General features: G+C 35.5%; 1 protein-coding gene across 1 annotated transcript in view; it reads left to right on the top strand.

Annotated features, from left to right (window-relative positions):
• The window catches only part of Atm (ATM serine/threonine kinase), a 149,532-nt gene that overhangs the window by 61,498 nt on the left and 62,536 nt on the right, over nucleotides 1–25,498 (top strand). Inside the window, exons 28-33 of the mRNA XM_048795615.1 lie at nucleotides 864–990; nucleotides 1,503–1,702; nucleotides 3,022–3,196; nucleotides 3,722–3,886; nucleotides 4,729–4,861; nucleotides 7,466–7,700. Coding sequence (XP_048651572.1) covers nucleotides 864–990; nucleotides 1,503–1,702; nucleotides 3,022–3,196; nucleotides 3,722–3,886; nucleotides 4,729–4,861; nucleotides 7,466–7,700 — 1,035 coding nt within the window. The remainder of the gene's footprint in view (nucleotides 1–863; nucleotides 991–1,502; nucleotides 1,703–3,021; nucleotides 3,197–3,721; nucleotides 3,887–4,728; nucleotides 4,862–7,465; nucleotides 7,701–25,498) is intronic.

The raw sequence follows: 25,498 nt of genomic DNA, 5'->3' as shown, positions 1-25,498 counted from the left end.
TAGAGTCCCCAAGGGCACATAGTTAAGGACTGACTTCTTCAACTCAGTATACCTCCTTTAGTTTTCACCACTTCTAATAATGCCATCAAATTATTAATACACTGATGGGGTCAGAGCCCTCATGATGCAATTACCTTCCCCAAACCCCATCTCTGAACTTTGTTGCATTGGGGACTAATTCTTCAACATGTGAGCCTTTGGGGAACATTCCAGAGCCAAACCATAACAGTAATAATATCTAGCAAAGTACTTTGATATATGTAATTTCATTCTAATTAATGTTGCTTATCTAGTAGATTGCCATAGCTTAAAATACTATTGCTTTTATAATACTAGTAGAGCTTTAACTCAAACCTGAAATGAAGGTCACACTAGAGCTCATTTGTGGAGCTGCCATTAATTATAAAAAAGATTAAGCAAATAATTTTAAGTAAATTGGTTAAGATTAAGTCCCAGGTTGAAATGCATTTAGATATTCTGATATTTATTGACTATGTCATTTTTTATTTTATTAAAAGTATAAGTTTTTTTAATAGATAGTTTTAAAATTTGGGAGTTTTGCGGATCACTGTGGCACATGTGACCTGGGAGGCTCAGGAGCCTGAGGTTGAGGCAGGAGGATCAAGAGTTTAAAGCCAGCCTCAGCAACTTAGTGAGGCTCTAAACAACTCAGAGAGATCCTGTCTCTAAATAAAATACAAAAAAGAGCTGAAAGTCTCAGTGGTAAAGCGACCTTGGGTTCAATCCATGGCACCCCACCTAAATTTCCATTTTGGAAGTTTACTGCTTTATCAACAAAACCTTTTTTTCTTGATAATTTGAAAATTATGACTGCATTTTTTCCCCTTTAACTCTTTTTTTAGGGATTTGGATCCTGCTCCTAATCCACCTTATTTTCCATCACATGTGATTAAAGCAACATTTGCTTATATCAGCAATTGTCATAAAACCAAGTTTAAGAGCATTTTAGAAATTCTTTCCAAAAACCCTGTAAGTATACATTTCTGCCCTAATAATTAGTGAGAGAATTCCTTTATTCAGCTAGAACATCTGTGTAAGTACATCTTAAAGAAAGGAAAGTTGGGCTGGGGACATAGTTCGGTTGGTAGAGTGCTTGCTTTACATGCATAAAGCCCCACAACCACAAAAAAAAAAAAAAAAAAAAAAAGGAAAGTAAGCAAATGAAAAATCATCTGAATAATTTAAAAAGGAAAGCAATCATTTGACAAAATTTATAATTGATGTATTTGTCAACACTAACTAAAATTTGTTACATGTAAGGCTGGAATTTTGTGTTTTTATAAAAGTACACTATAATTTACTATCTGAAACCTAAACAAATTGGCAATACCTTTCTTCTAAGATAGTAATTATCTTAATGTACTTTTTTGCATTTACTATCAAACCTAAATTTAAATTGTTATTTTAGGTATGTAAAATATGTGTTATAACTCAGTATATGTGATTTTAAAAGTTTTACTAAGTGTATATTTATTTTCTAGGATTCCTATCAGAAAATTCTTCTAGCCATATGTGAGCAAGCAGCTGAGACAAATAATGTGTATAAAAAGCACAGAGTTCTTAAAATATATCACCTTTTTGTTAGTTTATTACTAAAAGATATAAAAAGTGGCTTAGGAGGAGCTTGGGCCTTTGTTCTTCGAGATGTTATTTATACTTTGATTCACTACATCAACAAAAGGTAAATAATATGTTCACCAATATATAAGCAGTTTATCAAGTTCTTTTAACTGAAAGTTTATATGCTTCTAAGAGATAGGTGGCAGAATATGTTTTTGTAAATATTGCTTTTTAATATGTATATTATAGCTACCTATTAATTTTTAAATTAATCCATAAAAATTATACATTTTTTGCGGGTACCTGTGTGATGTTTTGATANCTCTTTCTTGGCTTGTGTTTTGATAGTGCTCCACAGAGATTTCCTTGAAAACTGTGAGCATTGTGGGTGTTTGGTACATGAGGGAAACAAAATAAAAATTTATCTAATGTTTGCAGTTTAGCTCTGTGTTGGTACTTCCCTTCAGCACTAGCCAGTTTGCATTGAGCTGTGGGAGCACCTCCAAGTGAAAGCTTAGGGTCTTCTGTAGTCTTTTCTGAGCAAAAGGCTGACTTGGGCGTGTTTGTGGCTTTCTAAATTCTTCCTCAATTGTGAGTACTTCTGAATTTCCCAGAGAAACTCTCCTTTTTGGTATGTCTCAAGAGTAATCTTTTGTTCTATCCAATGTAGGTTATTAACCTTACACAAAGTTTCAAGCAGTGCCCTCAACTTTTCTACGTAAGTAAGGGCCCTTAAATGAAACAGCCAAGCTCTTTGCATCAGTCCCAGTCAGGTTAGAATAGACATACATAACAGTTTGCAAATAAGGTCTCCTTGCTTCTTTAAGAACCACCATGAACCAAAATCACATACTGTGGGTATAGGTTGCCATTTTCGTGACTGCTGCTGAGCAGGGAAGGGGACTGGCAAGGACAATTAAAACCACTACAGAAATTTCCTGCAGTTTTTTGGTTGCCTTTTCTGATTTTGCATATTCTTTTTTTAAAAATTTTATTTTTAAATTTTTGATTCGTGCATTATAATTACATATGATCATACATGCATGGGATATAATTTGGTTCGCTTCAGTTCCCAGTAACTTCTTCTTTCTATCCCCTCCTCACTTCTCCTGTTCCCTTTCCTCTGCTCTACTGATGTAGCATTTTCTTGATAGCTATAAACTTTTGACTTTTTTTACAGAATTTAATATATTTGATTATGACAGTTCTGCTTGCCTTAAAATGTTTTTGTCAGGTTCGAGCCTAGTGTTACATATTTTGTATTTTGCTGATGTCCCCTCTTTTTTTGACTTATGAACCATTGAAGTGTTAGATATGAGAGTAACTTTTATATCAAGCGATATCAAAATTAGAAATGTAGAATAAAAATTACTTTTGAATGATTCTATTTCAAAGTACTTTTCTAGAACCTGTTTTTTTTTTTTTTTTTTCCCCTCTTAGGCCTTCAAATTTCATGGATGTGTCATTACGCAGCTTCTCTCTTTGTTGTGACCTGTTAGGTCAGGTTTGCCAAACAGCAGTGACTTACTGTAAAGATGCTTTAGAAAAGCATCTTCATGTTATTGTTGGTACACTTATACCCCTTGTGAATGATCAAGTGGAGGTTCAGGAGCAGGTAATTTTCTAATTTATCTTCAAAATGGTATTTGAGATATGTTGATAAAGTATTATTTTTTCTTGATACAGTTAGTAATTTTAATGAAAATGTTTTTTTAAAAAATAGTTGGGAAGACATTCTTAATTAATCTTTGTAATCAGTTACAAAGATTGATTACATATTTTTCTCTAATAAACAATTGTTTAGCTTGCTTTGTTACGCTGAAGTGTAGAAGTAGTCAAAAATGGGATAATAGTTTATGCCATTATGATTTTGTGTGATATATTACTTACATGAACTGTTTCACTAATATGGGGACTTTTATATGTCAGTGACCACCTTGTATAGTCCCTTATATGTTTGTGGAATTGTTTGAAAGCACAGAAACTAAAAAAAGTTGGTATCTTACAAGTAATTAGAATGTTTTATCTGAACTAGGGTGGCAGAGTTTTTAATCAGTTATTACAATAGATTTTGGTTTTTTTATTTTGAAACATGATTATAGATTTTCTCCTTTTAATTTTTTCTTTTTAAATTGTTTAGGTACTGAACTTGTTGAAGTATTTAGTGATAGATAACAAGGATAATGAAAACCTCTATCTCACGATTAAGCTTTTAGATCCTTTTCCTGACCATGTTCTTTTTAAGGATTTGCGTATTACTCAGCAGAATATCAAATACAGTAGAGGGCCTTTTTCACTTTTGGAGGTAATAAAAGTTTCATCTTCTTACTATTTGGTATTAGAAAGCATAAAGAGTAGTACTTAAAAATCTCTAATGTTCTAGTGGTAAAAATCGAATTTTTTGTTGTGGTAAAAAGACATGAGATTACCTTCTTAACAAATAAAAAATGAATCTTAATGCATTGTTTTGCATTGAGCTTAAAGTATTGATACCAAAGTCTCCTGGTAAAGAATGAATTTGAATATTTAAGGAATGTGATATAAAAATATTCTTGATTTTAACACACACATAAACTTATGGTCAAGACTGGGGATGTGGCTTAATGGAAGTGTGCTTAACTGGCATGGTCAAGGCCATAGATTGAGTCCTCAGCACTGGAAATTTAAAAAAAAAAAAATCTTTAAGATAGTGTGGTCCATTAATAACTTAAAATCACCATCTGATCCTTTGAGGGTCAGTTTTGTATTTGCATTAGAGATAATATTTAACTCTTTAAAGAGTATTTCAATTTTTAATCTTGATAAACTTCAAAACTGTTCAGGTGTATTTTTTTCTTATAAATCTTAGTATGATTTTAAACTTATAGCATGTATTTTACTATATATCAATATGAAAACAACATATAAAATTACCAAACAGAAATTCAAATTTTTTCCTCTGATCTGTGTTATAATAGAATCTATTAGAATTTAAAGGATTAAAACATTATAGAATTTGAAGTGAAAGAACTTTATTTCTACTTTGGTTTATGAGTTATCATCTTTTAAAGGCACTTACCAATTTTTTTCTTTTATTAAGTTTTATTCTATAGACTTATTCAGTAAATGTTAAAAGCAAGTTACATTTTAACTAATTTTCTCTTTTAGGAAATTAACCATTTTCTTGCAGTAAGTGATTATGATGCACTTCCATTGACAAGGCTTGAAGGATTAAAGGATCTTCGAAGACAACTAGAACAACATAAAGATCAGATGATGGACCTTATGAGAGCATCTCAGGGTACTAATTTAAATGTCATGGGTTATTTCTACCTATTTCTTTTTGAAAGAGTCTTGTAAGTTCTTCTTTGTTTGATTGCCATAGCCATATTTCAGCCCTTCATCATTTCTCATCTAACCATAAAACTGGTCCTAACTAGTCTCCTACTGTGAACTATTCTCATTTAATCTAACCTCTGAAAGAATGATTTTTTTGTTGTTATTTGTTTTGGTGTCAGGGATTAAACCCAGGCCCTCTTAGTCACTGAACCGTATCCCCAGCCTTTTTTTGTTCTTTATTTTGAGACAAGTCTCATAAGTTGCTGAGGCTAAGTTTGAACTTGGCGATCTTTCTGCCTTAGCCTCCTAAACCACTGGGATTATAAGAGTGCACCACCATGCCCAGCTCTGTATGATTTCTTTAACTCAAATATGATCATGTTAATCTACTACTTTAGAAACTTTAACAACTTCCTACTGCCCAAAAGAAAAGTTTTAAATCTTTAGAGCCAAGCTTACAGAGTAATATATCTGTGCCTTGTGCTTAAACCTACTTAAATGAAAGAAATGTGCCTCATTTTAAGCCTTTAAGCTGTGTGTGTTGCGTGTATGTATACATGTTCTTATACATATTTCTACCCTTTTTTTTTTACTCAAGAAAACATCTATTTTTATATTATTTTGATTGAGTTTATGTTATTATGGTATTACACTAAAGAGAAAACTTTTGTACTTGCTTATGATTTTTGTCTTCCTGTACCCATTAATTTCATATTTCTGTTGTATCCTTTTTATCTTTAGTACTTTTTAAAACAGATTTTAGTTTTGACCATTTGAGCTCAGAGTGCATTGTTCTGAGATATGTAAAATATGAATACTATTAAATCTTGTTCTCCTGTGTTTATTTTATTGGCTAGATTTGTGTTATGTAATAAAATCACTAGGTGTTGGTGGCTATTTAAATTTAAATGGATTAAAATTAGGGAAAATATAAAATTGAGTTTTTTCATTGTATTAACACACTAAGTTGTCACAAGTATATGTAGCTAGTGGATGTCATTCAACAGCACAGATTATAGTCATTTCCATCATTGCAGAAAGATCTGCTGGATAGTGCTGGTATAGATTCTAAATGCTAAATGTTAAAAATCTAAGGGCACTTAAGCACTGAGCCATATTCCCAGCCCACCCCCCCCCCTTTTAAATTTTTTTCAGTTGTAGGTGGACACAATATATATATTTATTTATTTATTTTTATATGGTGCTGAGGATTAAACCCAGTGCCTCACACATGCCAGGCAAGTGCTCTACGACTGAGCTATAACCCCAACCCCTTGGTAGATTTTTTTTTAATTGAAATATATCTACATATAGAGAAGTATACAGATTCTAGATATGTCGCTTAAAGAAGTTAACAAGAGTATACTTGTGCATTTATCACCCAAACCAAGAAACAGAGCCTTAAAAGAACTCTAGAAGCTTCCTGTACCTAGGGATCTATCCCTGTCTACAGCACTGCTTCTGGGGATAAATGTAATTTGCTATAGGAGTCCTAAGTGGACTTTCATGAGTAGGAAAATTACAGTAGTTTGTATATGTTATTAACATCGTACTCAGGGATGAAAGAATGAACGCTTTCCCCTAATATCAGGAGCAAAACAAGATTTTTCACTTTTACTCCTGTTATTCAACATTATGCAGAAAGTTCTAACCAGAACAATTAGACAAGAAAAAGAAATTTAAAGCATCCAAATTGGAAAAGAAGAGTTTATTTATATATTTTTTATCCTATATATAAAAAATCCTAGAGAATCAGTAGAAAGCTACTATAGAGCTTATAAACAAATTCATAAAAGTTGCCAGGTATAAGATCAACATATAAAAATCGTTTGTGTTTGTAGGTGGGCATTGTGGTACACACCTGTAATCCCAGCTGCTTTGTAGACTGAAGTTAGGGGATTGCTTGAGCATAGGAATTTGAGAATAGCCTAGGCAACATATCAAGATTCCAAAAAAAGAAAAAAATTTAGGTTTTTTTTTTTTTATAACTAGCAATGAGCAATCTAAAAAGGAAATCAAGAAAGCAATTCCATTTAGAATAGCATTTAAAAGAAAGAATACCTAGGGATAAATTTAATCAAAGAGGTGAAAGACATATACACATTCTGTTTGTTAGAAATTAATCACTAAGCGTAGTCTACAATCAAGGGGAAGGGGAATTAAGCTTCACTTTTGAAATACAGACTATCAGAATATTTGTTGAATGTATTTTAGTAAATACCACCATAACTTGAGAGTAGGATGAGTCATCTAGGATGCTGAAAACATTCTGTCTTCATATAGGTAGTGATAACATAAATGAAAAAAATTAAGTAAATTTTCACTGAATTGTGTGTTTTAAGATTTATGGACTTTATGTATGGGAAACCTCAAGAAATTTTTGAGTTTTAGGATTATTGTACCCATACAATGCTATGTTTAGATTTTTATTCTTAGTATCTATATTCTCTTACTAATTAATGTCTCCTGGAAGTGATTCCGTAGGGGAAAATATCTCTTGCCTACATGGATGATAAGTAAAGGAAATTATATAGTATTTTGTAGCTCCTTATAGTCGCCTCATGATCTTTGAAAACACACTTAAATCTTAAAACATGTAACTCTACTGAAATGGAATTTCTGTATCTAGAGGCTGTTGGAAGCTGTTTGGGAGAAGTTGGTCCTATAGATTTTTCTACCATAGCTATACAACATAGCAAAGATACATCTTATACCAAGGCCCTTGAGTTATTTGAAGATAAGGAACTTCAGTGGACATTAGTAGTGTTGATCTACCTGAATAATACATTGGTAGAAGAATGGTGAGTATTTCTGTATCTCTTACATCTGATCATACTGACTTAATCTGACAGTAAAGTACACTTCATGTAAATTTTCATTTCCAATAACTAAGGCATTTAAATTCTTATGCTTTTTAAAAGTCTCATGTATTTCTTGAAAAGCATTGTATTTTTATTAATTCATATAATCATTGACCCTACTATGTACCAAGACCTTAATGCAGTGATCAAGATTCCAGATAAGAACTGTGTTAAAATCTACTGGATGGCACTAGAGCAGATTATGCTTAGTGAAGCTAGCCAATCCCTAAAAAACAAATACCAAATGTCGTCTTTGATATAATGAGAGCAACTAAGAACAGAGCAGGGAGGAAGAGCAGGAAGAAAAGATTAACATTAAACAGAGACATGAGGTGGGAGGGAAAGGGAGAAAAAAGGGAAATTGCATGGTAATGGAGGGAGACCCTCATTGTTATACAAAATTACATATAAGAGGTTGTGAGGGGAATGGGAAAATAATCAAGGAGAGAAATGAATTACAGTAGATGGGGTAGAGAGAGAGGATGGGAGGGGAGGGGAGGGGGGATAGTAGAGGATAGGAAAGGTAGCAGAATACAACAGTTACTAATAGGGCATTATGTAAAAATGTGAATGTGTAACTGATGTGATTCTGCAATCTGTATTTGGGGTAAAATTGGGAGTTCATAACCAACTTGAATCTAATGTATGAAATATGATATGTCAAGAGCTTTGTAATGTTTTGAACAACCAATTTAAAAAAAAAAATCTACTGAGAGTGCATCAGGCAAACGGAAAAAGACCAGGTAGTTCCACAAAGACAATTAAAGTAGAAGAATTTAAAAGGTGACATTTCAGGCACTTGTCCAAATCAGAGGTGCTTCCATGTTTAGTCTGAGCTTCATTCTGGTCTTAGAGCAAAAGCTTCATAACCACTCAAATTTTACACTAATCAGACAAAATCTTTTGGTTTTCATTTTTTTTTTAATATTTAGTTTTTAGTTGTAGTTTGACACAATATCTTTTTTTTAATTTTTTTTTTAAGATAGAGTGAGAGAGGAAGAGAGAGCGAGAGAGAGAATTTTAATATTTATTTTTTAGTTATCGGCAGACACAACATCTTTGTTTGTATGTGGTGCTGAGGATCGAACCCGGGCCGCACACATGCCAGGCGAGCGTGCTACCGCTTGAGCCACATCCCCAGCCCTTGACACAATACCTTTATTTATTTATTTTTATGTGGTGCTGAGGATCGAACCCAGGGCCTCGCACATGCTAGGCGAGCGCTCTACTGCTGAGCCACAATCCCAGCCCATGTTTTTCATTTATTCTCTGTGCAAAACAAATTGCAAAATATTATGATTATTTCAGTTTATTGGTTATGAGACTAAACCCCTACCCCGTTATTTATTCTTTGACTGATTTATTCCATCACCACCAGTTTGGGAGTTAAGTTTAAAAGATATTTCCTCCGAACAGGCATTTTTCTGTGTTAAATGTGTTTTGATTTTGTTTCTCTATCTTTCTCCTCCTCATCCTGCCTGCTGTGTTTGTAGTATGGACTCAGTGGACTAATATTTTTCTTTTGTTATTTCTTTGCTTTAAATAGGCTGACATGGTTTCTTTCCCACATTTTATTATAAAAATGGTCAAACATACACCAACGTTGAAAGAATTTTAAATACTCATATACTCACTTTATAAATTCTAACCATTCTTCTTGTTCATTTATTAATCCATGTCATTTTAAAAACGTTCCATACATAACTTTAAAAGTATTTCTGGCACAGTTTTTGAAGGGAGATTTTTCTGTAGGAAATTTGTAAGTATTGATTTATTTGTTTTTCTGAAAAAGATTCATAGATATTAGCTTGACTTAATAGGGAACAGGTAAAAGTTTTTTTGTCTTTCTATAGGAGGGGAAAAAAAAAACATCATTAGTTGTTGGAGGGACTTTAGCATATACCTTGAATCCCAAAATAGCTGGTTCAGTAAGGTTTCTTTGAGGAAGTACCATTGGATCTAATCTGAGGATCAGGAGTAAACAATAAGATAATTAAGGATAAAGCATCCAAACAGGTAATGCTAGAATACAGATAAGGTTGGTCTATTGGGGGAACAGAAAGAAGCATGGTATGAGGAAAGATGGTAGGAGATGAAATTAGAAAGGTGGGACTAATTCTAATTAAGGAATTTGAATTTTATTTCAAGTATATTAAGCCATGGGGTTTTTAGTAGAGTTGGGTCATAATTCAGCTTACATTTTTTACTCTGGTTTTTATATGTAAGATGGATTTCAAAGGCAAAATTGCAAACAGGAAAATCAATTAAGAAATGATTACAGTAGTGCATTGGAGAAATGATGATGAGTTGGGTGTCATTAATGGAGATGGAAGACATGGATGGAACCAGGCTGTGTTTTGAACATAGAGCCAGTGGGATTTACTGATGAATTGGATATGGAGAAATGAAGACAGAATTTAGGTCTTGGGTGTTTCCTACGGGTGTGTGTGTGTGTGTGTGTGTGTGTGTTGTTTTGTTTTTTTGCTCATTTGTTTTGTTCTCCTTGTTGAACCCAGAGCCTGTGCTAGACAAACGTTCTCCCGCTGAGCTTTACAGTTATAACTAGTAGTTGGATTTATCCAACTCAAACATGCATGGAAATCTATTTCAGTTCATGATCCCCCCTTTTTCCTTCTTCCTTCCCTCCACTCTTTTCCTCTACTCTAATAGACTTTCTTTTACTTTTTTATTAATTTGTATTTGATTGGTTCTTTGTTATCCTATCCATCCCTTCTTTCCTTTATTTTACTACAGCTTCTGCATATAAGAGAAAACATTTAGCCTTTGAGTTTCTGAGTTTATTTAATTTCATTTGGCATGATATTCTCCATTTCCATCTATTTAGCAGCAAATGCCATAATTTCATTCTTTGTTATGGCTGAGTGGGACTCCGTTGTATAGATATACTACAATTTCTCAATCCATTTGTCTATTAATGGGCATCTGGATTGATTCCATAATTTAGCTGTTGTGAATTGTGCTGCTGTAAATATTAAGGTGGCTGTATCAATGCAGTATGCCAATTTTAGATTGTTTTAGAAAATACCAAGGAGTGGGACAGCTGGGGCATATGGTGCTTCCATCCCTAGTTTTTTGAGGAATTGCCCATACTGTTTTCCAGAGTAGTTGTACTAGTCTACAGTCCTACCAGTGATGTGTATCTTTTTTCCTTCAACCTTGCCAGCATTTACTGTTGTTTATATTCCAGATCATTGCCCTTCTGACAGGAAGGAGATGAAATATTACTGTGATTTTTTTTTTTTCATTTGTTCTAATGACAGCAGAATGCATTTTGATTCAGTGTACACAAATGGAGTACAGCTTTTCATTTTTCTGGTTGTACACGATGTTTATCACACCAATTGTGTAATTATACATGTACCTAGGGTAATGATATTTGTCTCACTCCACCATCTTTCCCATGGCCCGTCTCTTTCCCTCTGCTCAATCCAAAGTTCCTCCATTCTTCCCATGCCCCGCTCCCATTTTGGATCAACATCTACTTGCCAGAGAAAACATTTAGCTTTTGGTTTTTGGGGCTTGGCTTACTTTTCTTGGCATGATATTCTCCAACTTTATCCATTTACTTGCAAATGCGATAATTTCATTCTTTGTTAATGCTGAATGGTATTCCATTGTGTATATATACCACAGTTTCTTTATCTGTTCATCTATTGAAGGGCATCTAGGTTGGTTCCACAGTTTAGCTGTTTTGAATGGAGCATACTATAGTATGCCAATTTAAGTCCTTTGGGTTTAGATCGAGGAATGGGATGGCTGAGTCAAATGGTGGTTCCATTCCAAGGTTTCTAAGGAATCTCCATACTGCTTTCCAGAGTGGTTGCACAATTTGCAGTGCCATCAGCAATGTATGAGTGTATCTTTTCCCCCACATCCTCACCAACACTTACTGTTGCTTGTATTCTTGATAATTGCCATTCTGACTGGAGTGAGATGCAATCTTAGAGTAATTTTGATTTGCATTTCTATAATTACTAGAGAAATTGAACATTTTTTCATTGATAGATTGTATACCTTCTTCTGAGAAGTGTCTGTTCAGTTCCTTAGCCCATATATTGATTGGGTTATTAATTTTTTGGTGTTAAGTTTTTTGAGTTCTTTACATATCCTCGAGATTAGTGCTCTCTCTGAAGTGTGTGTACTAAAGATGTTCTCCCACTCTGTGGACACTTTCTTCAAGTTATTGATTGTTTTGTTTGCTGAGAAGAAGCTTTCAAATTTCAATCCATCCCATTTATTAATTCTTGATTTTATTTCTTGTACTTTAGGAGTCTGATTAAGGAAGTCAAGATCTAATCCAACATGATGAAGATTAGGGCCTACTTTTTCTCCTATGAGGCACAGGGTCTCTGATCTAATTACTAGGTCCTTGATCCACTCTGAGTTGAGTTTATGGTGAGAGATAGGGGTTTAAGTTTCATTTTGCTACATATGGTTTTTTCAGCTCTTCCCCCACCATATGCTGAAGAGGCTATCTTTTCATTAATGTATGTTTTCAGCTCCCTTGTCTAATATGAAATAACTGTATTTATGTGGGTTTGTCTCTGTGGGTACTATTCTGTTCCTTTTGTCTACATGTCTGTTTTGGTACCAATACCTTGCCATGTTTGTTATTGTATCTCTGTAGTATAGTCTAAGGTTGGGTATTGTGATACTTCCTGCTTTACTCTTCTTACGAGGATTGCTTTGGCTATTTTGGGTCTCATATTTTTCCAAATGAATTTCATGATTGCTTTTTCTCTTTCTATGAGGAATTTTAATTCTAATTAAAATCCCAACAACATTAAATTAAATCTGTGTAATGCTTTTGGTAGTATGGCCATTTAGACAGTATTCTTCCTATCCAAGAATATGGGAGATCTTTCCATCTACTAAAGTCTTCTTCAGTCTCTTTCTTTAGTGTTCTGTAGTTTTTATTTTAGTGATTTTTTACCTCTTTTGTTAGATTGATTCCCAAGTGTTTTTTATAAGGCTATTCTGAATGTGGTAGTTTTCCTAATTTCTATTTCAGAGGGTTCATCACTGATGCATAGAAATGCATTTGAGGGCTGCGGTTGTAGCTCAGTGGTTTGGCACTTGCCTTTCATGCGTGAGGCACTGGGTTCAATCCTCAGCACCACATAAAAAAAAATAAAATAAAATAAAAATAGTGTGTCCATCTACAACTAACCTTACACTAACCCTAACCCTAACCCTTAACATAACCCAAATCCTAAACCTTACCATAACACTAACCCTAACCATAACCCTATTCTAACCCTAAGCCTAACCCTATTCTTATTTGTTACACTAAACCTAAACGTAACCCTAACCCTAACACTTACCCTAAACCCTTTCCTGAACCTAACACTAACCCTAACCGTAACCATAACCATAACACTAACCCTAACCCTAAAACTAACCCTAACACTAACCCTAACCCTAACTCTAACCCTAAGACAAACCGGAACCCTAACTCTAAAATCTAACCCTAACCCTAACCCAATCAAAAACACTAATCCTAACCCCAACATTAACCCTAACACTAAAACTAATCCTAACACTAACCCTAATGCAAAACCTAACCCTAACACTAACCCTAATACAAAACCTAACACTAACACTCATCCTAAAACTAACCCTAATCCTATTGTAACCCTAACACTAACTAACCCTAACCTTAACCTTAACACAAACCTTAACCCTAAATCTAACACTAACCCTAACCCTAACCCTAACACTAACCCTAATACTAATCCTAACCCTAACCCTAATCCTAACTGTAATCCTAACCCTAACACTAAGCCTAAACCTAACACAAACCCTAACACTAACTCTATCACTAACCCTAACCCTAACTTTAACCCAAAGCTAATCCTAATACTAACCCTAACCCTAACCCCTCCCCTTCCCTCCCATCATCTCTCTCTACTCCATCTACTGTAATTCATTTCTCTCTCTCTCTCTTTTTTCCCCCTTTCCCCCACATCCTTTTATATGTAATTTTGTATAACAGTGAGGGTCTCCTTCCATCTTCCATGCAATTCCCCTTCTCTCTCCCATTCCCTCCCACCTCTCATCCCTGCTTAGTGGTAATCTTCTCATGCTCTTCCTCCCTGCTCTGTTTTGAGTTGCTCTCCTTATATCAAAGAAGACATTTGGCATTTGTTTTTTAGGGATTGGCTAACTTCACTTAGCATAATCTGCTCTAATGCCATCCATTTCCCTGCAAATGCCATGATTTTGTTATTTTTTAGTGCTGAGTAATATTCTGTTGTGTATAAATGCCACATTTTTTTTATCCGTTCATCTATTGAAGGGCATCTAGGTTGGTTCCACTGTCTAGCTATTGTGAATTGTGCTGCTATGAACATTGATGTAGCTGTATCCCTGTAGTATGCTCTTTTTAGGTCTTTGGAGAATAGTCCAAGAAGGGGAATAGCTGGGTCGAATGGTGGTTCCATTCCCAGCTTTCCAAGGAATCTCCATACTGATTTCTAAATTGGCCACACCAATGTGCAGTCCCACCAACAATGTACAAGTGTACCCTTTTCCCCACAATCTCACCAGCACTTGTTGTTGTTTGACTTCATAATGGCTGCCATTCTTACTGGAGTGAGATGGTATCTTAAAGTGGTTTTAATTTGCATTTCTCTGATTGCTAGAGATGGTGAGCATTTTTTCGTGTATTTGTTGATTGATTGTATGTCCTTATCTGAGAAGTCTCTGTTCCCTTGGCCCATTTGTTTTTTGGGTTATTTGTTTTCTTATTGTTTAATTTTTTGAGTTCTTTCTATACTCTGGATATTAGGGCTCCATCTGAAGTGTGAAGGGTAAAAATTTGTTCCCAGGATGTAGGCTCCCTATTTACCTCTCTTATTTGTTTCTCTTGCTGAGAAAAAACTTTTTAGTTTGAGTCCCATTTGTTGATTCTTGATTTTAACTCTTGTGCTATAGGTGTCCTATTAAGGAATTTGGAGCCTGACCTCACGAGATGGAGATTAGAGCCAACTTTTTCTTCTATTAGATGCAGAGTTTCTGGTTTGATCCCTAGCTCCTTGATCCATTTTGAGTTAACTTTTGTGCATGGCAAGAGAAAGGGATTCAGTTTTATTTTGTTGCATATTGATTTCCAGTTTTCCCAGCACCATTTGTTGAAGATGCTATCCTTTCTCCATTACATGCTTTTAGCACCTTTGTCTAATATAAGGTAGTTGTAATTTTGTGGATTGGTCTCTGTGTCCTATATTCTGTACCATTGGTCTACCCTCCTGTTTTGGTACCAGTATTATGCTGTTTTTGTTACTATTGCTCTGTAGTATAGTTTAAAGTCTGGTATCGCTATATCGCCTATTTCTCTCTTCCTGCTTAGAATTGCTTTTGCTATTCTGGGTCTTTTATTTTTCCAGATAAATTTCATGATTGCTTTATCTATTTCTGCAAGAAATGCCGTTGGGATTTTGATTGGCATTGCATTAAACCTCTAGAATACTTTTGGTAATATCGCCATTTTAATGATGTTAGTTCTGCCTATCCATGAACAGGGTATATCTTTCCATCTTCTAAGGTCTTCTATTTCTCTCCTTAGGTTCTGTAGTTTTCATTGTATAGGTCTTTCACCTCTTTTATTAGGTTGATTCCCAAGTATTTTATTTTTTTATTTATTTTTTTGAGGATATTGTGAATTGGGTGGTTGTCCTCATTTTCATTTCAGAGGATTTGTCACTGATATACAGGAATGCCTTTGATTTATGCATGTTGATTTTATATCCTGCCACTTTGCTGAATTCATTTACTAGCTCTATAAGTTTCGTGGTAGACCGTTTTTGTCTGCTAGGTATAGGATCATGTCATCCACAAATAGTGCTAATTTAAGTTCTTCTTTTTCTATCTTTATGCCTTTAATTTCTTTCGTCTGTCTAATTGCTCTTGCAAGTGTTTCGAGAACTATGTTGAATAGAAGTGGTAAGAGAGGGCATCCCTGTCTTGTTCCATATTTTAGAGGGAATGCTTTCAATTTTTCTCCATTCAGAATGATGCTAGCCTGAGGCTTAGCATAGATAGCTTTTATAATGTTGAGGTAAGTTCCTTTTATCCCTAGTTTTTCTAGTGTTTTGAACATAAAGGGATGCTGTACTTTGTCAAATGCTTTTTCTGCGTCTATCGAGATGATCATATTGTTCTTATCTTTAAGTCTATTGATGTGGTGAATAACATTTATTGATTTCCGTATATTGAACCATTCTTGCATCCCAAGGATGAATCCTACTTGATCATGGTGCACAATCTTTTTGATATGTTTTTGTATCCGATTTGCCAGAATTTTATTGAGGATTTTTGCATCTAAGTTCATTGGTCTATATTTTTCTTTCTTTGAAGTGTCTTTGTCTGGTTTCGGAATCAGGGTGATTTTGGACTCGTAGAATGAATTTGGAAGAGCTCCCTCTTTTTCTATTTCCTGAAATAGCTTGAAAAGTATTGGTATTAATTCTTCTTTAAAGGTTTTGTAAAACTCTGCTGTATACCCATCTGGTCATGGGCTGTTCTTGGTTGGTAGTCTTTTGATGGCTTCTTCTATTTCCTCCATTGATATTGGTCTCTTTAAGTTGTGTGTATCCTCCTGACTCAACCTGTGCAAATCATATGACTTAAGAAATTTATCGATGTCTTCACTATCTTCTATTTTATTGGAATATAAGGTTTCAAAATAATTTCTAATTATCTTCTGTATTTCTGTAGTGTCTCCTGTGATATTGCCTTTTTCATCCCGTATGCTAGTAATTTAAGTTCTCTCTCTTCTTCGTTAACATGGCTAAGGGTCTGTCGATCTTATTTATTTTTTTCAAAGAACCAACTTTTAATTTTTTTTTTATTTGTTGTTCAAAACATTACAAAGCTCATGACATATCATCTTTCATACATTTGATTCAGGTGAGTTATGAATTCCCATTTTTACCCCAAATACAAATTGCAGAATCACATCAGTTACACATTCACAATTTTTACATAATGCCATATTAGTGACTGGGCAGAATACAACAGTCCAACTTTTAATTTTGTCAATTTTTTCAGTTGTTTCTTTTGTTTCAATTTCATTGATTTCAGCTCTGATTTTAATTATTTATTGCTTTCTACTACATTTGCTGTTGTTTTGCTCTTTTTCTAGGGTTTTGAGATGGAGTGTGAGATCATTTATTTGTTGGTTTTTTCTTTTGTTGAGGAATGAACTCAAAGCAATGAATTTTCCTCTGAGAACTGCTTTCAGTATGTCCCATAGATCGTGATATGTCTGTGTTTTCATTTATCTCTAAGAATTTTTTTATTTCCTCCTTTATGACTTCTGTAACCCATTGATTATTTGGTAACCTATTGTTCATTCTCCAAGTGATGTAGGATTTTTCCTTCATTCTTTTATCGTTGATTTCCAGTTTCATTCCATTATGATCGGATAAGATGCATGGTGTTATCTCTACTCCTTTATAATTTCTAAGAGTTGCCCTATGGCATAATATATGGTCTATTTTTTTTTAAAGAGTGAATTTTTTAATATTTATTTTTTAGTTTTCGGCGGACACAAGATCTTTGTTTGTATGTGATGCTGAGGATCGAACCCGGGCAACACGCATGCCAGGCGAGCGCGCTACCGCTTGAGCCACATCCCCAGCCCCAATAATGGTCTAATTTTGAGAAGGATTCTTGTGCTGCTGAGAAAAAAATATATCCGCTTGATGATGGTTGATATATTCTATATATGTCAGCTAAGTCTATATTATTAATTGTGTTATTGAGTTCTATAGTTTCTTTATTCAACTTTTGTTTGGAAGATATGTCCAATGGTGAGAGAGGTGTGTTGAAGTCACCCATAATTATTGTGTTGTGGTCTATTTGACTCTTGAACTTGAGGAGAGTTTGTTTTATGAATGTAGCAGCACCATTGGTTGATGCATAAATATTGATAATTGTTATGTCTTGTTGGTGAATGGTTCCCTTTAACAGTATATAGTGTCCTTCTTTATCCCTTTTGATTAACTTGGGCTTGAAGTCCATTTTATTTGATATGAGGATGGCCACCCCGGCTTGCTTCCGAGGACCATGTGAGTGGTATGATTTTCCCAACCTTTCACCTTCAGCCTGTGTATGTCTTTTCCTATCAGATGAGTCTCCTGACGGCAGCATATTGTTGGATCTATTTTTTTAATCCAGGTTACCAGCCTATGTTGCTTTATTGGTGAGTTTAAGCCATTAACATTTAGGGTTACTATTGATATATGGTTTGTACTTCCAGTCACGGTTAGTTTTTTTATTTATTTATTTTTAATTTGGTTTGTTTTTCCCTCTTTGATTAGTTCCCCCCCCCCCCCCCGCTTTACTGAGGTACTTTCCACTGTTGGTTTTGGCGGTGGTTTTTTATTTCCTCTTCGTGTATTGTTTTGCCCGAAATGCTTTGCAGTGCTGGTTTTTTTGGCTGAGAATTCTTTTAATTTTTGTTTATCATGAAAGATTTTTATTTCATTGTCAAACCTGAAGCTTAATTTTGTTGGATACAGTATTCTTGGTTGGCACCCATTATCTTTCAGTGTTTGAAATATGTTGTACCAGGATCTTCTTGCTTTCAGCATCTGTGATGAAAAATCAGCCGTTAACCTAATTGGTTTACCCCTGAATGTAGTCTGCCTCCTTTCTCTTGTGCCTTTTAATATTCTTTCCTTGTTCTGTATGTTGGATATCTTCATAATTATGTGTCTTGGAGTTGTTCTATTGTGGTTTTGTATGTTTGGTATCCTGTAGGCTTCTAGGATTTGTACATCCGTTTCATTTTTCATGTCTGGAAAGTTTTCTAAAATTATTTCATTCAACAGATTGCTCCTTCCTTTGATTTGGACCTCTATACCTTCCTCTATCCCAATGACTCTTAAATTTGTTTTTTTTAAGATATCCCATATCTCTTGGATGTTTTGCTCTTGGTTTCTTACCAGCCTTTCTGAGTTGACTGGACTCTTTTTGAGATAATATATTTTGTCGTCATTGTCTGATGTTCTGACTTCTTCTTGATCTACTCTACTGGTAATACTCTCATTTGTTTTTAATTTAGTTTATAGTTTCCTTCATTTCTAGGATTATTGTTTGATTTTTTAAAATAACCTCTCTCTCCTGGTAGAGTTGTTCTTTTGCTTCTTGAATTTGTTTATGTAATTTGTTGTCGAAGTGTTCTTTCATTGTTTGCATTTGCTGTCTAATGATCTCTTTAAAATTCCATTCCATCTGAGTCAGGTATGCCTTGATTTCTTTATCTGACCATTTTCCTGATGCCTCTAGGTTCTCCTGTAAATTTAAGCTATCCTGCATTGTTTGTAATCCTTTTTTTCCTTGTTTTGTCATGATGCTCACGTTGGTTTTCAGCTCTGTTTGACTGCTGTGTTACTATTACTCCTATGAATTTGTTTTGGTTTTGTATATCTCCAGGATCTCTCCTTTGTGATGGGAGACTATGTCTAGAGATGTTGGGTTTTATTGTACTTTAAAGCAAATTCATTCGTTTCATAAAAGGCATATGGATTCTGATGGCATATAGCAACCTGTGGTTTGGTCTTAGGGCTTTATGTTTAGGTCGGGTGATGTGATGGTATGAAGGTTAGAATATCTTAGCTACCTTGGAAGATTGTTCTACTGAAGGGGGATATTAACAGGAGAATGGACCAGAGTATTTTGGGGAAGCTAGGGACTTGGGCGCACTATAGACCGCCTCGGAACATTCATCTATATGCATTTAGTAAATTACACGTAATAGAAGTCGTAATGCTTGGGAGGAAAGGTAGGGGAAGGGGAAGGAAGAAGTCACTAAGGAGAAAGAGAAAAAGAAAAATAGGTAGAAGAAAAGAAAAGAGAAAAAAAGGATAAATGCAGTCTTAGAGTTCTATTTTCTTCTCTTCCAGTAGATGGAGCTGTGCACTCCGGGCCAAGCTTCTGCCCTCAATACGCCAGAAACAATCCCTGTGACGTGGCTCCTCTTACCCAACTGGGCGGCTCACCAATCCTGGTAGCCCAGGGCCGTTCCTTGTCTCCAATGCGCGCCTTCCCCCAGCTTCTCCTGCCATCCAGGGCCCCACTTTAGCAGTGCCGTTCTCCACAGAACTAGTTACACTCCGGGCCTGCAGTCCCCTGGGTACCCTGTTCTCTTGAACCACTGGACACTCTCTCTGTTTGCCATTCACTCAGTCTCCAAGGTTGTGGAGTGTGGGGTCTGGGGGCTGTCAGCTTGTTTTGTGTGATTCCCTCCAGTAGCCACGCCCTTGGGAGCCGGCGAAAAAGGACTGGGCTGTCGCCACTGGTTGGAGAGGGAGTTGGAGGTCAGGTGCCCCTCCTGATTCCCTGGGCTCTTATAATCACACTTACAGAGAGCTGGGGAGAGATTTTTGAGATTTCCCAGCTGTATGGAGAGGTAGGGCTGAGGGTCACACACCTGTGGTCGCTGATTTCACTGCTGAGCGATCCCATCCGCCAAACTCTGATGACGTCAGTTCTCTGCTATGGTGGACACTGGTCTCCTTGCCGAGGTGTCTGATGGAAAGGGTGGGTCTGGTCTGTCTTTCCTAAATCCCCGCTCAGATCTCAGTCCACTTTCCCATGGAGGCTCGGTTGGCACCTCCTCAAAAGATCCTCAAAAGATCTGAAGTTTTGTTTCTCTACGTACGCCTCTCGAGGGTTTCTGTAGCGCTGAGTCACGGTGGGTCCCCGGTGAGTAAGTGGCAGTTTTCCAATCAACCAGCCAGTATCTCCTCGTGCGGGGTAGCCTGGATTCACCTGCGCCCGAGCTTGCTGTGGCCTCTGAGAAGCTCAAACTCCTCGCTTAGGTTTCATCTCAGCCCAACTTTGCTGGACATTCCTGAACAGACAGCATCCAGTCGTTCTGAAGTCTCTCTGCCAGCATAGCTGAGGAGGTCACGGGAGTGTTCCCTCCGCACCTGCCGCCATATTCTCTCTCTACAACTAAAAAATATTAAAAAAAGAAATGCATTTGATTTATGTGTATTGCTTTTTATAGAGAATTTTTATATAGAATGCATTTATTCTATATGTTTTCTGGTGGAATTTTTTGGATCCTGTGAATATACAACCATGTCGTCAGCAAATAATGATAGTTTGAGCTTTTCTTTTCCTATTCATATTCCTTTAATTTCTTCTGTCTGTCTGATTGCTTTGGCTAGAGTTTCAAGGACTATGTTAAATAGATGTAGTGAAAGAGGGTGTCCCTGTTGTGGTCCAGTTTTTGGAAGGAATGCTTCCAATTTTTCTCCACTTAAAATGATGTTGGCCTTGGGCTTAGCACAATGTAGAGGTGTGTTCCTACTATCCCTACTTTCCTGGTGTTTTGAACATGAAAGGGTACTGTATTTTGTCAAATGCTTTTTCTGCATCTATTGAGATGATCACATGATTCTTATCTAAGTCTGCTGATTTGATGAATTAATTTTATTGATTTCCGTATGTAGATCCAATTCTGCATCCCTGGAATTAACCCCACTTGATCATGCTGAGTTGTTTTTTTTTTTAAATATGTTTTTTGTATGTGATTTTTTTCAGAATTTTATTGAGAATTTTTGTATATGTGTTCATCAGGGATATTGTTCTGAAGTTTCCTTCCTTAATGTGTGCTTTGTTTGGTGTTGGCATCACGGTGATACTAGCCTCATAGAATGAATTTGGAAGGGTTCCCTCCTTTTCTACTTCATGGAATAATTTGAGGAGTATTGGTATTAATTCTTCTTTAAAGGTCTTGTAGAATTTGGCTGAGAATCCATCTGGTCCTGGACTTTCCTTGGTTGATAGGCTTTGGATGGTATCTTCTATTTCATTGCTTGAAATTGATCTGTTTAAATTGTGTATATCTTCCTGATTCAGATTGGGTAGATCATATATCTATAGAAATTTGTCAATGTCTTTGAGATTTTCTATTTTACTGGTGTATAAATTTTCAAAGTATTTTATAATTATATTCTGTATTTCAATAGTGTCTGTTATGATATTTCCTTTTTCATCATGAATTTTAGTAATTTGAGTTTTCTCCTTCTTTCCATTAGAGTGGCTAAAGTTTTATCGATTTTATTTATTTTTTCAAAGAACCAATTTTTTATTTTGTCAATTTTTTGGATTGTTTCTTTTGTTTCAATTTCTTTGCTTTCATCTCTGATTTTGATTATTTCCTGTCTTCTAGTGACTTTATTGTTGATTTGTTCTTCTTTTTCCAGGGCTTTGAGATATAATGTCAGATCATTTATTCATTTACTTTCAATTGTTTTAATGAATGATCTTAATGCAATGAACTTCCTCTTAGCTGCCTTCATAGTGCCTTCATAGTGTCTCCTGCTGTTGGAATAGCTTATATTTTTATTTTATCATTGATTTCTAATTTTATTCCGTTAAGATCGAATAGAATGCAGGGTAGTATGTCTGTGTTTTTGTATTTGTTAAGACTTGCTTTGTGGCATAACATTTGGTCTGTTTTGGAGAAGGACTCATGTGCTGCTGAGAAAGAAGTATATTCACTTGTTCAAGGATGAAATATTCTGTATATATTTCTAAATTATTGATTGTATTATTTAGTCTAAATTATTGATTGTATTATTTAGTTCTATAGTTTATTTGTTTGTAAAATCTATCCAATGGTTAGAGAGGTGTGTTAAAGTCACCAGTATTATTGTGTTGTGTTCTTTTTAATTCTTGAAATTGAGAAGTTTTTGTTTCATATATGTAGGTGCTTCATTGTTTGGGACATAAATATTTACAATTGTTATGTCTTATTGATATATGATTCCCTTACGCAGTATGAAATGTCCTTCTTTATCCCTTCTGACAAATTTGCTTTGAAGTCCACTTTATCTGATATGAGGTTGTAAACCGCTGCTTGTTTACACAGTCCATGTGAGTTGTAGGGTTTTTCCTATCCTTTTACCTTCAGTCTGTGGATGTCTTTTCCTATGAGATGAGTTTCTTGAAGGCAGCATATGTTGGATCTTTGTTATTCCAATATGCCCTTCTATGTCTTTTTATTAATGTGTTTAGGCCATTAATATGCCGGGTTATTGAAATATGGCTTGTATTTCCGGTCATTTTGGTTTATTTTTGGTTTTTTAACTTGACTTGGTTTCTCCTTTGATTGGCTTTTCCTTTAGTGTAGTTTCTCTCTTTGCTGATTTTTATTGTTGTTTTTTATTTCCTGTTCACAGAATATTTTACTGAGAATGTTCTGCAGTGCAGGCTTTCTCATTATGAATTCTTTCAACTTTTGTTTATCATGGAAGGTTTTTATTTCATCATCAAATCTGAAGCTTAATTTTGATTGATATAAGATTCTTGATTGGCATTCATTACCTTTCAGAGCTTGATATATGTTGTTCCAGGGTCTGGATTGAGAAATCTGCTGAGATCCGAATTGGTTTCCCCCGTATAAGTAATCTGAAATTTTTCTCCTGCGGCTTTTAAAATTCTATCCTTATTCTGTATGCCAGGCATTTTCATTATAATGTGCCTCAGTGGATCTGTTGTAATTTTGTACATTTGATGTAAGCCTCTTGCATTTGATTTTCCATTTTATTCTTCAGGTTTGGGAATTTTTCTGATATTATTTTATTGAAAAGATTGTGCATTCCTTTGGTTTGTATCTCTGTGCCTTCCTCTATCCCAATACATCTTATATTTGGTCTTTTCATGTTATCCCATAATTCTTGGAGGTTCTGTTCATGGTTTCTGACCATCTTCACTGTGTGGTCAGTTTTGTTTTGAAGATTATATATTTTGTCTTCATTGTCTGATGTTCTGTCTTCCAAGTGATCTAGTCTGTTGGTGGTGCTTTCTATTGAATATTTAATTTGGTTTATTGTTTACTCCATTTCAACAATTTGTTTATAGTGTTTCTTTTAGAATCTCTCTTTCTTGAAGTAATCGTTTGCTACCTGTATTTGCTCTCTTATATCTTTATTGGAGTGATCCTTTGTTGCCTGTACTTGCTCTCTTATGTCTTTCATTAATTTGCGGATCATTTAAATTATGTACATTCTGAACTGCTTCTTTGACATTTCTTCTACTGTGCTATCAAAGGATTCTATTATTATATCATCTTGGTTTGTTTGGGGCACGTATATTCCCTTGTCTTTTCATGTTGTCCGTCTTTCTCTCCCTCTAGCAGTGGGGATCCAAGGTGTTAACAGTTTCTACCCTATAATCTTAGAGTGTCCCTGCAGGTTTTCTGTATCTTGCCTTTAAGGGGGAGATCAGTATCAACACCAAGCAATGCAAACATATGCAACCTTAAATCAAATAGTTCTGTTTAGATGATTACACATTTGTTGAATTAAACAGAAGTGATGTGTTCAGTTATTATCTGCAATATAAACAGTATATTTGCAAAAGGGTCTACCATTTCTACTTGTGGGCGGAGAGAGAAGGGAGGGTGTAGGGTGTGATGTTTATGAGATAGGAGGTGAGAATAGAGATGTATTACATCAAGGAGGGGTGAGAGTGGAATCAAAAGAATTTTGCTGTTACCATAAAAGTGAAAAAGGTGACCCTGTGCAAGGCTCTCTCCTGCCTCTGCAACAAGATGGTATGTATTAGCATACCTAGCAGGGATACCTCTGGCGCAGGGGCTTTGTTGATGATCTTCCAGGTCCTGGCTGTTGTCCCTAGATGGAAGCAGCCATGTTCCCAGTTGGTGGCTGCAGTAGCATTAAACCTGTAAGTACCTTGGTGTTGGGCTTCCAGGTTCCAGCTGGTTTCCCAAGATGTATGCCTCCCCAACTAAAGGTGGTTGTGGCAGCAGCTCAGGTAACTCAAGATGGTGTTGGAGGTGTCTCAAGATAGAGGCTAGCACTTTCATAAATGAGGCTGAAAAGGCAGGCAATGCGATAGTGTTGGGCAGCCTGTTCAGGATTGTAGCACTATGGCCTGTGGTGCTGTGGAAGGCAGCTGTCTCCAGACCCTATCCAGTGTCCCAAGGTGGAAGTGGGCCAGGGGAGCCACTCCTTGGTAAATAGGGAACCACTGCGTAGTTCCCTATGGGCATGGACATTCCCTTGCAGAGGTGCAGCTCTGCAGGGCAGTCTTGGACCCTTAGTGTAGTTTAAATTTGCATTTCTATGATTGCCATGGATGTTGAACTTTTGTGTATTTGGTGGCCATTAGTGTTTCTCCTCTTGAGAAGTTTCTGATTACTTCTTTTGCCCACTTATTGATTGGGTTATCTGTTTTTCTGATGGTAAGTTCTTTTTAGTTTTGTATATTCTGAAAATTAATCCCCTATCAGAGGTGTAGTTGGCCAAGTTTTTCTCCCATTTTATAAGGTCTCTCTTCATGCTCTTAATTGTTTCCTTTGCTGTGCACAAGTTTTTTAGCCCGATGTCATCCCATTTATTGATTCTTGGTTTTGATGATTAATTATCATTGCATCAGACTTAATCATCAGATTTTATGACATTTTTGTCATTTGTTATGTTTATAGTACTCATATTACAGCCCTCATTTTCCTCATTTTTTGTTGTTTTTTTCCTCCTTTTTGTAAAAGAGAATGACCTTCACTTTTTTATTAGAGATTTTAGCTATCTTTACTTAATGATTCTCATCTAGATTTGGTCATAATCATTGTGTACGTACTACCACTTGTTTAATTTTTTTGTTTGCACTTATTTCTTACTTGGGATAAAACAACATTTTGCTTCATCATAAATTATTTATATCTCCAGGAA

This window comes from Marmota marmota, unplaced genomic scaffold, assembly GCF_001458135.2.
Source record: "Marmota marmota marmota unplaced genomic scaffold, marMar, whole genome shotgun sequence".
Classification (NCBI taxonomy): domain Eukaryota; kingdom Metazoa; phylum Chordata; class Mammalia; order Rodentia; family Sciuridae; genus Marmota; species Marmota marmota.
This window is presented reverse-complemented; position numbering and strand designations above follow the sequence as displayed.